This window comes from Cucurbita maxima, unplaced genomic scaffold (assembly GCF_002738345.1).
Source record: "Cucurbita maxima cultivar Rimu unplaced genomic scaffold, Cmax_1.0 Cma_Scf00017, whole genome shotgun sequence".
In the NCBI taxonomy this organism is placed as follows: domain Eukaryota; kingdom Viridiplantae; phylum Streptophyta; class Magnoliopsida; order Cucurbitales; family Cucurbitaceae; genus Cucurbita; species Cucurbita maxima.
Genome location: NW_019272033.1, coordinates 55,986 through 72,957, shown reverse-complemented (window position 1 = coordinate 72,957; position 16,972 = coordinate 55,986). Strand labels below are relative to the sequence as shown.

General features: G+C 34.9%; 1 protein-coding gene across 1 annotated transcript in view; it reads left to right on the top strand.

Moving 5' to 3' along the window:
- The first annotated feature begins 9,884 nt into the window (after positions 1–9,884).
- Positions 9,885–16,972, top strand: part of LOC111492445 (transcription factor MYB1-like) — a 9,897-nt gene continuing 2,809 nt past the window's right edge. Inside the window, exon 1 of the mRNA XM_023141785.1 lies at positions 9,885–10,048. Coding sequence (XP_022997553.1) covers positions 9,949–10,048 — 100 coding nt within the window. The 5' untranslated portion in view covers positions 9,885–9,948. The remainder of the gene's footprint in view (positions 10,049–16,972) is intronic.

Genomic DNA, 16,972 nt, shown 5'->3' with positions numbered 1-16,972 from the left:
TTTCATTCTATTTTTCTTTTTATTTTTTATTATAAAATAGATTTGACATTTTCACCCTAATTAAAGCTTCTTTTTTTTTTTTTTTTTTACACACATTTGTTTAATGACGTAAAACATTCTCTCATGTCTCAAAAATGGAAATTGTCATTAATGCCAACATTATCTTTTTACAATTATCTTTTTACAATTATCTTTTTACAATTATGCATAATTATATATATATTTTTTTTTTTAATCCACTCTAAATTTTGGGATTAGTTCGGTGACTTCCTATTTAACAATTTATTTTTCCGTATTATTTAAAAAACATTTCTAAGTCAAACGAGTTTCCAACTCTCCCAAAGCTCGAAATGGATTAGAGTTCAAACGAACTTTGGTCTACGCTCTAGAAGGACGAACTTGTATACAAGCGTCAAGGCAAGCTCTAGAAAGAACGAGCTTTAGGTTCCTAACTTTCCACAGCTATAGTAAAAGTAGGTATGTGGACAAAAGAAGCCTAGCCTGAAACACTTGGGAATATTATAATAATAATTTTTATAAAAAAAAAAGGGGGATTGGTCACCTTTTTGGTAGCGACAATTGAGGATCCATGGATTCGGAAACGAAAAGGTAGATTTCCATATTTGAAGAGAAGAAATTAATTGAATAAATTTAGGGTACCCCATAATTGGAGGGATACCCTACCATGCATTTTGGACTCTATTTATTATTTTTATCCCTGGTAAAAACTAGGAGATCCAAACACCCCTTTCATTTAACTCTCACTCTCTCTACCACTTCTCCCTTTTTCTTTCATCTTCTTTTACCTTTTTTAATTACTTTATTTTGGATCCTTCTAATTAATCAAATTATTTTTAAAAAAATATTATGACCTAAACGCAATCACCCTCTTGAAACAAACAAGAATTTGAGAGGAAGATCTAAAACTTCCGAGTAATTTAATATATCTAACACATATTGTTTATTTTAATATTTAGTTATTAAAAACAAAGAAGAATTAGAATTACACTTTTATGAACTATAGAACAAATTGTGGCCTTGAAATAACCAATATAAGTAAGTCGGTCCTTCACGACATGTTCGTAATTATAACTTGGTCAAAATGTTACTATTCATTCTCTAATGAACAATGTATTTATGATCAAATCATAAACTAAATCCCTCTCGAATTAGTGAGAAGGTCAGCCATATTGTTCAAGTCTCAAAATCAGCACTTAAGAGAGCTACTCTTCTACTTATCCTTTACGAGAATGACTTGATTTCATCTTATAACATCGTGTTTTAGCTCCCTATTTAGCAAAGTTCCCAAAATGGTAGACATAATAAATTGACTACAATCTCACTCATACAATCAAAGGACAAGCTCTCATAGACCATTGCAGAACGAGTCATATCAATAATGTTACTAAGATAAGACACTGAATCTTATCTATAAATATTATAGACTCTTTTGAGTTATTATTTGAATATGATGATATCGTATATCAATTACATATGGTTAAAGATTATATTAATATTCTCCATTAATAAGTTTAAAAAAAGTTGATGAATTCAATGAAAAAAGATAAAATTATCCAATTAGAAAAAAAAAAAAAAAATTATTTTAAAGTGAAAAAATCACTCTAAAGTCTAAACACTTCACCTCTAAGCTGAGGCTTTCACCTCGTGGCGTGAAGAATGGGGCGTTTCTGTCAAAACATTGAATTATTGGGCCAAAAAAAGAAAAAACACGAAAATCGAGAGAAGCTTTTGTAATACGCGCAACTAATCAGGAGCCGACACGTCGAATAAGTCGTTGACGACACGGCGTTTTTGGGAAGAGGAGTAAAAGTCAACATGACCTCGATTGTTGGGACCCGCGTTGGAAGACAAGGGTGAGGAGGGGAAAATTATTCTGACATCCCTGTCTGTGACAGTCTTGTTTATCTTCCACCCGTCTTATCTCACCGACGCTTAAGCCGACCCGCATATACGTATTGAATTATTTTCTGAACGCCCTGGATTTTTCGTACTCTCCTTTTCTGCTTCTAAACCTGTTCATTATTTTATTATTATTAAAAAAAAATAATAAAGAAATAGGAAATATTTGGTGACAGGAGCTGCAGCAGGTTATTATTTTATTTTATTTTAATTGATGAGGTGGAAAATAGGAGAAATTACTAAAAAAAAAAAAAAAAAAAACAAGAAGCAAGAAAGGGTTGAGAATTAAATATATACATAAATAATTTTTAGAAATAAGGCAAGTAGATAGTTTGTTGCCATACCCATTTTTTCTTTTATCATTAATATTATATAAATTATATTTAAAAGAAATTACATTTGAGTTAAATTGGTTCATAGTGTAAATTAACTTAAATTAGATCGTAACTTGTTAGGTGTATATGAATTAGGTTGGGTTACTAGGGAGAAATCATTTGGACCAATGACTCGAACATCCAAAATAGAGTTCACAGCCCAATCCAATCCAACCCAACCCTCTATTTTGAGTGAGTTGGTTTGTTGGGTTGTCAGAGTTTTTTTTTTAATAATTTTTAAAAAAAATCTTATTTATCCACCATACTTGTTATATTAATAATTAAAATCTTATAAAATTTAAATATCAAACATTCATAAATTATAGTGCATCACTAATATCGGTTACCAACGTAAAATATTCTTAATCTTCATAATAATATTAAAAATAGAGTAGAATGGGTTGTAACCCTATTTTTGATTTTCCAAAAATTCAACTTGAAAAAAGTTTGACTTCGATTAAGTAGTTTGGGTTGGTTAGGTTATTGAGTAATTTGAATACTCCTATAACTAGTAAGGAAAAACACTCGGTGTGGCTTTATATGATCACCTTGCAATACATGCTAGAACACGTGATCTTTAGCTCGATTTCCACGAGCTTATATTGTACTTACCATATTGTACTTACCTAGTAGGCTAAGTGAATTGACTTGGCTTAGTGTTTGGCATCATTTTGTAGCTTCAACATTGGATTGTAGGGCGGTGTCCCACCTATATATTTGGCTCTTAACTTCAAATTCTTACATTATTATAGCATAGCTAACCACATAGATAAGATTATACAATACTTGTGTTGAATCATGTTGGCGTGGTCCACAAATTATTTTAGTTTAAAGATTCCATACTCGATAATATTTGTTTGTCATTACTAACCAAGTTAAAAGGGTCATTAGTATTTTAAGATATTTTTAATTTGAGCTTTAATCTTTTAACCTTTTTAGTTTTTGTCACGACCTACTTTTCGAGACTTCGAATCATGGATCATCACGCAGACTCAAGAGTAAAAAGATGGTAGAAATTTTCTTTTTGTAAAGCAGGGGACAAAAAAAAAAAAAAATTACGTATGCATTCAAACTTATGTAAAAATAAAATTCTAACGTACAAAACATTCCACGGAGTCACATAAAAAACAAGTAACAAAATAGCAGAGTTTTAGAAGTAGATAACATTAAAATAATAATAAAAACAACATAGTTGGAAAAGACTCGGTCTAGGGTTCCCTTGGGCAGCCACACAGTCCTGCGTGCTCCCTTCGTCACAATGATCTACGCTTCATTTGAAAAAAGTAAAATAACATGGAATGAGTATAAAAATACTCAGTAAGCAACTTATTTGTAGCCTCTTGTCAAACTTATTTCTATATACGAAAACTTAGGCTATGTGCTCTTATTGCCCCTTAAAGATGGACAAAAGTGTGGTTTAACGTATGCACTGACCTTTGCAGGATTTTGCATAACTGACCTTTAAGGAGTGCTCTAACCCACCTCGAGTTTATAACTTAAGGGATTTATGATTCTCTTAGCTCAATGTGTTACGTATGTTTAGGTCCTTCGTCAACCTTGCGCAAATTGAGCCTCAATTCGTTGTGCCCTATGGAAAGATCCTAGAGGAGTACTCATAAGTCTAGGATAGCTCATTTTCTCTAAAACGATAATCATACTCCATACATGTCTACCTATTGAGCTCAATAAAGGGGTTTTCCCTAGTGGTGTTGGGTGTCACAACCTAGGGCAACTCTCAAGTGGCGCCCATCCGGTCACGTGAGGGCTAAGATTGAGAAGTGCCATGATGCGACTGATGAGGATGGTGCATCATCTAACACACTAAGAGTGTGCATTTAAGCTAAGTCGAGGAATGCACAAAGTTTGAGAGAATGAAGCGACACGAATGTCGAAGAAAAGTTTAAAGAGAGTCGACTAGGGCCTTGGAGCCCTAGAAGCCCTACAAGACAAGGCCACAACTCCCGGTGGCTTTGAGCGTAGAGATAGCTCAACGGGCTCTATTGCTCAGATGGAAGAACGCATCGAGGGCTTAGATAATGACCAAAAAGCGATTGTTCAGATAGTCTCAGATTTTTTTGAATATTTGATAGCAGCCCTTAGAGTGGTCAAGGCTGAAGTGATGGATTTAAGCGCTAGATTAAACCTCACCATGATTCGAAGTCCATTGAAGTATTTGATGGAGTAAAATTTGAGAAATTTAGTCCATTAAAGTTAGATATACCTGAAGGATAAGATTATTAGATAAAAGTGGTTTTTTCTATTAAAATTAGTGAGTTCCTCGACTTTTTTAGAACAGGTCCGAGTCAAATAGTAATGATTCGAAGCACCTATTTTTACACTATTTCGGAAACCCAAGGACTCAATCGTATGGATATGTAAAATACAGGATTTCCAATCCTAGCAGAAAAGGGAGGGAAACGGATACTCAATTTAAAGCGAGTAAACAGAATTCCATACTCGATCTCATAGATACATATAGAATTCTGTGGAAAGTCGTATTCAATGAAAGTCGTATGTACAGCTTGGAGGGAGATCTTTCATATCTTTCGAGATCCACCCTACAATATGAATCTTTGTTTTTAGACATCTCTCTTTAGGCACACAAGAAAAATGGAATAGGTTATTTTTAGCCGGTGATTTGGACTATTGCACAAGATTTCTTGGCTCCAAAAAATTTAATTTGTTTTAAATAGTCTAATTAATTGAGAAACAATTTTACTTCGGTTTTCACCAAATTCATATCCTAAGCTTTTGTCCTCTCTATTATTTTTTTATCTTAAGCTCCCGGTTCTCATTGTTATTCCAACAAATTTTCTTCGACGGTTTTTCCTCAATTTCCTCTTATCAACGTCGATTTTCTCAGTCAAAAGACATCATGGGAATGTATGACGGTTCACCAAAATTATGTCTACACCCACTCGAGCTAAAATGCATCAAATGTATTGTTGGGAGATATGACTAGTTCTCACTTATTTTTACCATAAGTTATATGTTATTTAAGTCATGGTATTCATTTATTTGCTTATAACCCTATAAAGTTGCTTTCTTGAATTCTTCAAATTGTTTTTAAACGTATTTCCTCACTCATGTTTTCTAAAACATTTCTCGCATATGTGATTTGAGTCTCGAGCATACTCTAACGTTGTCTGCAAAGTCCGAATTTATCACGGTTGACTTTTTTTATAGGCTAAAAAAAGTGCGCACAATCGTTGTCCCACTATCGCAAGAGTGCGATCGTGGTTCGATACTTGTCATGACTCGATTTTTTGGGTTTCAAATTAGTGACCATGACCCAAAAGACAATGAATCAAAGAAACAAAATAAATATAAAAATAGGGTAAAATTAAAATCAAATTAATGCAAACAACACTAAAATTAGAATACAAAATGAAATTCAATTACGAGAGGATGTTGTTTAAATTTATTACAAATAGAAAAATGGGTTCGGGATATAGTTACAAAATGAAATATAAAAAATTCAAACTACAATGACGAATAGATGCTTCAGAACAAACCCCCTTGTGACCGCACAACTCTTGAATGCTCCCAACCTTGATCGGTAACCTATGAACACTTGAAAATAAAAAGGAGAAAGGGGTGAGTATCAATGAGAAACCTATTTATAGGGCTCGTCCATCCAATTCTTAGTAAGTTCTTAGAGGTTTTTCTCTGTGCTCAAGGAAGCTCGGACCTAATCCTACAACCATTTGAGCTTTTTTTGTAGGTCTCAAAGTTCCAAGAAAACCTAGTCTCAAGTCTTTCTTCCCCATCAATTTACAAAATTGTGCCCTCAACATTTGACCCATTTCTACGAGAATAGAAGTACTCACTCTAAGATCGATTTATGGAGTCCCAAGTCTCTTTCCAAGATCGATTTACGCAATTGCAACATTAATTTTGACCCATTTTTACACAAATAGATACATTCACCACAACTACCAGTGTAGTAAAAAATCCCTCTTCAAGACTAGTTTTTGGAATCGCGACATCAGCCTTGATTCGTTACTACACGCAGAAGAGCTAGCTACCCATGTGGTCCTAAGTCCCTCCTCAGAACCAGTTTATGGAATCACATTGACAGCCTTGATCCGTTTCCACACACGATAGTAAATCAAATTATCTTAGAGGTTTCGATTACACCATTTTTACTACTAATAAGTATGTTAGACTTTCTAAGTCATCCTTACTGTGGAGGTCTACTAGGTTCTTGAGGCAGTTTATGTCTCGTTTCACATTTTTGGGATTCTCGGGACCAACTCTTTTAGCTAATCTAATTCTTTAGGTACTCTCTAATGGCCTCTAGTCGTATAACTCACGATCCTAGAGGGCTAGATTTCTTAGAAACGTACTATTCTCGAACAATTTGAAAGCCAAGTAGCTCTAATGCTCTAAACTTTGCTAGGTTCACTCAGGCATGTTTTCGGACCAAAAAAACAGTTAGAACCGTAGTCTAAGCCGGCAAGAAAACGACCTCAATGGACTCCACACGTGGTTTGTGGAGAAATATGCGCATCACCATGCACGAGTACGCCATGTGCCTAGGGAAGGATACTTGTCCTCACGGCTTGACACGTGGAGATTACATATTGACAAAACCAGTTCGCTACTTTCTTTTTTTCGTACAGGTTGACACACACCAGTATGATGCTGACATGTGTCGCCCATAGTGCAGGACACGTTTGTCACTTTTCTGGTTAGCACGTGGCACCTACGTTTGAAAAATCTCTCAAATTTCAAGATTTTATCGCGATTTCTCTATTAAAATTATTTTTATTCAATTTGGTTAATTATGGAGAGATATAATCACATTTGAAGTTTAATGTTTGTCCATGTGGATCCACATTTAAATGGTGTGAAAGTTATCTTATTTATAATCAAATAAATTACAAGGATATAAAAATAGTAATAAATGGAAATAACAATAAATGGAAAGATACCTATGATAATAAGGCAAATATTAGATATTTGCCTTATAATAAAATATTAAATATAATATATATGATAAACTATAATTTATTACTAAATATCCTTAACAGTCCAAAACACAAAACCTACCATTCTTGATGATCTCCGGAACTCCAACTTTTAGTGTCATTCAACTTCGGCTTCCTTTATAATACTTGTGTAAAATCCTACTACGTCAAACACTTGGTTTCTCTTTCAACCTTAGATTTTTTTTTTTTAATACATTTGGGTCCTATATTCATTTTTTTGTCCGAATTTGTGGTTTTGCCGGACTTTGAGTGAGGTTTGTCCTTCGCCAACTGAACATCACTTGTGTAGAATCTAAACTTGTTTGGTTACATACGCTACGTGTATGTTTAATCATCTGTGACACAACCGATTTGTCTCTACACTAGATCAAGTCATTCGGCTTGACCTTACCTCTACTTAGGGCTAAGGTCTCTCAATGCAACGTCACATCTAATCATCTCATCTTGGTTCCTAATTAACATGGTCCATATGTTTTGACGGCTTCCCAAGTCACAGGGTGTTGTCGACCATCACTGCTCGCTCGGTCAAGCTATCAAGAACGAGCCCACATATCATTCATAAAATTGAGACAATCCAAACATTTATCTATCTAGGTTATATCGAGACATTGGACCTTATTGTGTTAATGTCATTAAATTTACGGACTTCGTATTAGATAGCGGACGTATGATTCAATCTCTGACACATGGGCTGGGGCGCAATACCAACACACCATACCTTCTCCTAAGGTACATTTTGAGACATTTTCAATCTTCTTGGGTAGACGTCATTTTGGCAAACGATCATATGGTGTCATGGGGCGTCCATCCAGTGTCCGATTGACACCAAATCTAGAAAGCATTCATATTTCATATGGACGGACTTGACTCTAAAACTGCATGCCTAAATTTCCTTTGAAACTCCGACTTTCGAGGGTAAGGCCTTGAGCTCTACCCGGCCCCCTCCAACAAGCCTATCTTCAACACTCGTGGTCGTTATTTTGCTTATGCCTCGTCTTTTCTTCAATGCCCACTTTGTGTGACGCGTTGGATGATGTACCGTCCTCCTCGATCGTATCATGGCACGTGATGGTCACAATCAACTCTCTTTCCTACTAAGATTATGACACCTTACCCGTAGCCAAAATTTCAATAAATTATAAAACTGTCCAAATGAACCTAACTCAAATAATTGAGTTATACTAATCTATTTCTAGAGATTCAACTTTAGTCTCCCTACTATTCAAAAACATGAAAGGTAAAAACATCTCAACCCATGAGAATGTTTAAATTTGTTGGTAGTTAGTCGTTGGTAGTTTATTTTGGTTGAGCTGATTTCATCTCTGAGAACTACCATGATTTCAATCACCTTTATTGCTCTCCTCGACACAAATTTAACCACAGATGGTTCTTGTTTTACAAGCCGTAAACACTGTAAATTTTCTCCATTTAAATTCTATGCTCTCCTCGACACAAATTTAACCACAGATGGTTCTTGTTTTACAAGCCGTAAACACTGTAAATTTTCTCCATTTAAATTCTATCTTAATGCAATTTGGTAAATGAACAAAGCACGCCTCCCCTTAATCGAGGCTCCAAGGAGTCTTGACTCCTTTTTTCTTTTCAGAGTCCTTTGTTCGACATTCGAGGATTTGCCAATATATTGATTGGCACAGCTAAGTTTAGGGCATGACTCTGATACCATGTTAGATGAACACGTCTCTCCACAATGGTATGATATTGTCCACTTTGAGCATAAGCTCTCATGTCTTTGCTTTGGGCTTCCCCAAAAATCCCCAAAAAGCCTCATATCAATTGAGTTAGTATTCCTCACTTATAAACCCATGATCATTCCCTAAATTAGCCGATGTGGGACTTTCATTATCCAACAATTAGGACATTTATCAGTTTAGGCTTGGTTGTTTCTAGCCATGGATGATATTTAGCCTTCGATTACAGTTTACCATATCTATCATATTTGACCTTCGATCATACGCTAATATCGTGTTCGTAATCTATTTGATTATGTAAATAATTATAAATAAAGAACTTTCACCACCATTTAGGAGGGCTAGTTTTAGCAAATATTCACAAGAACCCTTGAAGGAGTTGTCTCCACGATCACTCCCCAATTTGAATTTGAAATCAAAACCCTAATTACTACATGCACTTAGGGATGAATACTTTGAGATAGACAAAATATATCGTTACTTTAGAAAGAGAATCTTCTCATTCGGAAAATACCCTGTTATGACGAGACCCATGTCGAGAATCCAAATCCCGATTCTTCATCTCGGGTTTAGACCAAGCCCACTAAGAATACTTCCACATCGAAGTGTTCGAAAAAAAAAAAAAAGACGATTACACATAATTATTCACATAATTAATTAAAAAAAAAAGTTTAAAAAGTGTTGTGTTTGTTTGATAGCTTAGTTGAAAATGACTGAGCACAAAGCCATACTCATGATGCCTCATCAAAAACATGCATAGGGTTGGAGTGTCTTAGAAACATGGACCATTTTCCGTTCTAATTTCTTCCACATAATAACTCACTTTCTTCCTTGACGACAATAGCCTTTCTATATGTTTGCAGCCTTCACCAATGAAAAGCTATCACACAAACAAAAAATCAAACAACCAAAAGAAGAGCTAAAGAAGAGAAAAAAAGAAAAAGAGATCCGATGGGAGGCATTGCTTGGACTGAAGAAGAAGATTACTTACTCAAGAAATGCATCGAGCAATATGGTGAAGGGAAATGGCATCGTGTTCCTCAATTGGCTGGTTAGTTTTTCTATCTAATCCTCATGCTTTTATATTTATTTGTTCGAACTTCCTAAAACGACCATAACTTTTGCCCGTTGGTTCGAGTTATAAGCAATTTGTTTAGGGTTTAGGTTCCTATTGTGAGAGATCTTATGGAAATTCCTCGATCGATATGTTTAGTTCTTTAATACTCTTTCTTTGGCGTTCGGGATATGAAGCCTGATGCCTATCTATAGTAACAGGTCGGTAGAAATATATATGGTAGATATTTCGTAGAGACTTGGTAAAGTAGAATATATCTCGTAGGTTAAATCGGGTAAACTCAAACCATATATATACTCATTAGGCAGTGGTTACCTTCTTCATTCTCTGTATTCTCTCTTGTTGTACGTACTTGAAGTCAAGCTAATATTTTTCATTGAATTTTCATTCTCCTATTCTTTGTGTTCACTTTGATTGAGTGTATACGTTTTTGTACGAAAAACATATTACCATTATAGGAGCCCATTGACAAATTTACAAAACACAAGTACCAAATGTGAAGGAGAATACATCATTTTATCATGTATTTGAAAGGCTATATGAGAAAATTTCAAAAACCCATCTCAGATATGAACCTCTTGAGTCAAAACAATAATCGAGTCCACCATCTGACAACTAAAGTGATCATAATTGGACAAACATGCAATCCAAATAATTGAGTTAGAAACCCTTCTCAAGTAGATGAACAATCGTATTCAAAAGTTATGGAAAAGATATGGGATTTGAGTTTCATAAATGGCATTGAATTAAGAAGCAAGGGAAGATAAAGAGATGGTCCTTCAAAATACAAAAATGCAATGATGCACATGTGTGCCACATGGGTGTTGGCTTTGAATGCTGCACGTGGTGTGTGTATAAACTTGCATTGTTTATTTTAGGCATTTCATCGAACAGTTAGTGTGCTTGGGTTTGCCTGTTGTGACACTTTGGGAGGTGGTTTGAGCTCTATTTAGTTACCCCAGATGCCTCAGATGATAGTACCTAAGGGGAACGGTGTTGTTGTTTAAGTGTAGGTGGTGCCACTGTTTTCTGCTTACCCTTTAAAGTAAGGGCTACGTACAAAAAAGGAAAATGAGTTACCACACTTTCTATTCTAAGGACCTTTGTTCCGAGGTTTTAATCTATGAGTTATGAGTTCTAAATTCTTAGTTCAGTCTAGTCTGTTCGGGTGTGATCCTCGTCCTAGGACAGATTTAAGGATAGTGGATCTTAATGGATTGTCCACTTCCACTCCACATTGTTCTAATTCTATTTCTAAACCTTTACATGAAAGACTTATAAAGGTCACATAATCGGGAAATAACATGAACTTGAGAAATGTGTATGCCTGCGATTTGGACCATGATTCAAAATTTAGATTCGACCCATAATGACTCAGACATCCCCTAAATTCTCACAACACAGTCGAAGCCTACATCTTACAAAATGAGCTTTTCCACCTAAGTTTAGGCCATAAGGCATGTTCTAGTTATTTGGGTGTTGTAATAAGCTTAGAGACTTGGTTGTGCATTTCTGAAAAAATAGCCTACTTGGTTTGGCTAAACACTAGAGCAAAGTCATAAGTTCATGCACAATATTTTCATGTTACCATAAATAAGTGTCATAAAGTTTCGTGACCATTTGAATTTGTTAAGGCTTTAAAATAGTAGGGTTTTTTTTTTTTAATATCATTTTACCTCTTGGATCGTTTATGGCCTAAAAATGCTTCTATAAATTTAAAACATACATTCATATTCCTTAAAATTTCATGAGCAGCAAATGTCGCTTGGGGTCACTCTACATGGTTTTAGGTCCTATTAGTGGTTTGTCCAAATCGAATGTCTTATCATGTGATAATTCTTTCATTCTATCTTAATTCTATTCTAACCCAGGTTTCTAAGGCAGTCCATAGAAATTCCTAGAAACATAGCTTAAGACAGGATCAGAATAGTCACTTACTTGAGTGCTCGTGTTTGGGATTCAAATTTGCGACCTTATGTTGCTCCAAATCTCACTAAATTTCTAGGACAAGTCCTAGAGTTAATATAGGAACTTCATAAAAACGGATAAGAAATCAAATCTCGTGATAGAGAAATATTCAATTTTAAAAAATGAATCATCTGATTGTTGACCGATGACCCCTCCTTACCCAACCCTACTTGTTACCTTTTTATTTTCTTTACATAATTCTATGACCAATGGCATCTGAAACTCAGTTCTTAGAGCTCAATACAGTTCACTTTAGTTCACGATTTCTTCTCAAAAGTTACTCTCCTATATACCATGAAGCTGTCGAATTAATTCGTAGATTAAGAGTGTCATCATATACTTTAAAACTCGAGTTCAAAGTAGGTTTATGGTTTTCCATTTCTCCTTTCTTTAAAAATGATTGGTTAAATTGGGTGGGTATTAGGGCACACTCAATTGCAAAAATATAAAATTTATGTTCTCCTCTTCATTTTAAACATTTTTTCCTTCCATGGCCTCTTGAAGTTCATTCACCATAATTTTTAAAAATTCCTCTACCTTCATTAAAATTTAGAAAAATTACATTTTTTTTTTTTTTGCCCCTTTTCTTTTTAGTTTCTTTTTTGGACATTACAAATAACATAATAAATAGGAACATACCTATTGATGATGAGAAGGTGAGTGATGGACCAATAATTTAAGTCTCTCTATAGTTCTATAAACAACGAAGGTTGAGAAAGAAGAAAGAAGGAAAGAGTATGGAAAACCAACTCCTCCTCCAAACGGATGGCTTCTCAAGAGGAGGATACTATTGAGGAAGAGGTAAATATGGTGCTCAAAGATGAACAAAGTTACAACCACGTTGGATGATGGATGATAGTGAAGGGAATGATCGAGGAGCAATAAGGCTCATGGTTGAGGCCTTAGTCGTGGACGTGGTTGACAAGGAAGATATGAAAAATCACAAATTCAATGCTATGTTCATAAGAAATTTAGTTATTACCCCTATAATTATTGATATCATACAAACAATGATAGAGGGGAGAAGGTTAATCTTATTGATGATGAGAAGGTGAGTGATGGACCAATGTTGTTAATGTCCTACAACAAAATTGAGCCGCCTCAATCAATCATGTGGCTTCTAGACTCGGAGCCTCAAACCACGTGAGTGTAAGAAAGGAGTTCTTCAAAAGGCTCAATGAAGGTCAACAAGCCTACATAACATTTGGTGATATATCCACATGTCCAACAAAAGTGAAAAGTGAAGTCTAACTTCAAAATAGAAATGAACTTTTGTATTTTGAATGTCTATTATGTTCCTAATATAAAAAGAAATTTATTGTGTATTGGACAACTATTGGAAAGAGGATATGACATCAAGATGAGCGACTTGGCTATCAGCTTATTGGATAAAAATAGAAGGTTGATTATGCACATGAAGAAGACGAAGAACAAGATGCTTCTGTTGAAACATTCAATTATGGAATCGAGATGCATGAAGGTAATGACTCTAGATCATAGCACTTTGTGGCATCTTTGCTATGGACATGTCAACTTTGAGGAGTTAAAACCGATGGAGAAGAAGGAAATGATGATAGAATTACCAAGGATTTAAACTCCCAACAACCTTTGTGATGTGGAAAAGTAACGAACCAAATCATTTACAAAGTATGCGAGGAGAGCATCCACCCATCTAAAGTTGATGCATTCTAACGTATGTGGACCCATCAAGCCCAAATCCGATTGGCAATAATTAGTTCTTAATCTTCACGGATGATTTTAGTGGTAAGACGTGGGTGTACATGGTGAAGGAAAAAAGAGAAGTTTTCTCAAGATTTAAAGAATTTAAAAGTCTTGTTGAACAGCAACGTGGATGTCTACTTAAATATTTTCAAACGGATTGTATGTTGTTTTTCTATAATCAGCAAGAGGAATTCGGTGAGAGAAAATCGTACACTGGAATAAAAATAAAATATAAAAGAGAGAGAATGGCTCAAAATCAGGTTATTCAATATTCTGAACAAATTTTCTATTTAAATATAAACTATCGGCCAACTAAATTTGTGTCACTCCCTACAAAATTGTCTTCTATCCATTCGACGTGTTTTGTCAAATGGTCAAACGGAGGTATTCTGAAATCGTGTGAATCCAAATAAGAAAAAACTGAAAAACTTAGGTTTTATCTAACATTATAAATATGAGTGTATATGACGGAAATTTGAGAATTTCTACACAGAGTTGGGCATGGAACATCAACTCATGATTCCTCAAAGCACCACAACAAAATGGCATATCAGAGAGAGAGAGAGTATAATGATTCTTAGTATGAGAAGAATATCTCGAAGGATTTGTTGGGAGATGCTATAGCATGTTTTGTTTACCTATTGAATAGTTTTCGAGAAGCCAAAAGTTGATTATCTCCAAATCTTTGGAAGTGTTGCTTATGCAAATGTTCAGAAGAAGAAGTGCACGAAGATTGAAGATAAAAGCCAAAGATGCATATTCTTGGCTATGGTGAGAAATGTAAGGGATACAAGTTGTATAATGTAATGACTCACAAACTTGTAATGTCAAGAGATGTCAAGTTCGATGAATATCAGAGTTAGAAGTGGGAGACAACTGGCAAAGAGATTTATATTCCTCTTGATGATGAGGAAGATGAGAGTACTATCGCCCATTACTCTTGATGATGACTCAGGCCATAATGAGCTTAGGAGTTTAGTATGCAAGACAAGGGATATCTAGGAGATCTATGACTCCACTTGACCAGTTGGTCCAATTAATTGAGTATGAGGTGAAGTTCAACCATTTTTGTCTCTTTGAAGGCGTTGGCACCTTGATCCCTTTGAGGAGGCAAATAAGGAGCCAAAGTGGAGGAAAACTATGAAGGAGGAGATTCACTCCATAAAGAAAAATAACACGTACGAGCTCACATCACTTCCACAAGACTCAAAATCTATCGATGTTAAATGGGTATATAAGACAAAGAGAGATGTAAAAGGTGTAGTAGAGTGCCATAAAGCATGTGATAGACTATGAGGAGGTCTTTGTCCTAGTCGCAAGACTAGAAACAGTGAGATTGTTGATCTCACTTGCGACCCAACAAAGGTTGAAGACACATCAAATTGACGAAAAGTTTGCATTGATTGGGAAACTTGAAGAAGAAGTTTATATTGAACAATTCCAAAGGATTATTATTGAAGGACAAGAAAAGAAGGTGTACAAATTGAAGAAGGTTCTTGCGGGCTAAAGCAAGCCCCGAGAGCATGGAATTCAAGAATTGATTTATATTTCATGTCAGAAGGATTTGTGAAATGCCCTTATGAGCCTTCTTTATATAAAAAGATGAACTCACATAGCCAAGTGTTTTTTTCGGTTCGTATGTCGATGAGCAGCAACTTTATGATTTAAGAATTCTGACATTTTATTTGGAGTAGGACTCGTAAGCAGGTATATGGAGATACAAAGAACTTCATATTTAAAGGCAGACAAGAGGATTCTCAATTACATAAAGGGGACAGTGGATCATGGATTGTTCTACTCGCAAAATTGCAACATTAAGTTGGTTGGTTTCAACGATAGTGATTGGGTCGAAGGACATGAATATCTAAAGAGTACAACTAGGATTGCATTTTATCTTCGCGACACTACATTTACTTGATTATCGAACACGCAATCTATAGTATCTCTGTCAACTTGTGAGACTGAATATACAGCAGTATCTGCTTGCGTTTGTCATCATGTTGTATGGTTAAGGAAATTATTGGAAAAAATAAAGCTAAAACAAGGAGCGTTTGTCATGTTGTATGGTTAAGGAGATTTTGGAGAAGATAAAGCTAAAACAAGAAGAAGCAACTAAGATCTTTATCGATAACAAGTCGACAATAGTTCTAGCCAAGAACCTGGTTCATCATGAAGGCAAAAGAAGTGAAATTGCACCATGTAAATTAGAGGGATCAAATTGCTTATATATTTACAAATTCATTAACATTTGAAAAAGAAGTTTGATGTCGGAGTTCGTGGAGAAACAAGTTTAAGGGAGGAGATTGTTAGATATTAAACTTGTTTTATGCATTTGTTAGTATGTCCGTCGTCAACCCGTCGATTGACTGGTCACCGATCGGTCGATTTTTTCTAGCAATATTGTAACGACCTTATTTCTTTCTTTAAAAATAAGATCGTTATTGCACGTAGGTCATGTCATATTTGTGCAAAAATAATTTTAAAATTTGTCATGAACTTAAATATTTATAAACTTATAATCATATTGAAATCAATGATATCACCATTAGAACCAGGAAGTGCATTTACATACAATGTGTAACATGATGGTGGGATCTAATTTCTTTTTTCATGCCTATTTCTTGTGGCATACTTTCTCTTATGGGTAGGGTTGAATGCATAGTACTTCTATAAAAATGGTTCACTCTCCTACAAAAAAATCCACTTGGCGGGCTCATAATATCTGTTGTAGGCTTGACTATAGGCTAGTGCACGTGCACGATGCCAAAAACCAACAAAATAGAAAGGAACTTGAATAATATCGTGGTGTACGTGTCTACATAACATGCTAGAGAAGTAAATTGTGATCATATGATATATAACATGCATGAAGTCTTATATTAAAAATCATGGTTCAACGAGATGATGTACATCATACTCCCATGCTTATCAAAACATAAATGACTTAAGAGACTACCTATTATTCATAGTCGTTCATTCATGTTTATCATACATGAAACAATATGGGAATGGCAAGGTATAACCAGAATCATATCAACACAACAGTCCTAATCAAACATAAAAGAAGGAACAGGTCACCGAATATGTGTTATTCATGTATCAAACAATTGCATCCAACCTAACCTTGGCAAGACTCAATTGGGTGCTCATAAAATTGGGCTATTTTTATAGGCTAATTATATATATATATATATATATATATATATATAT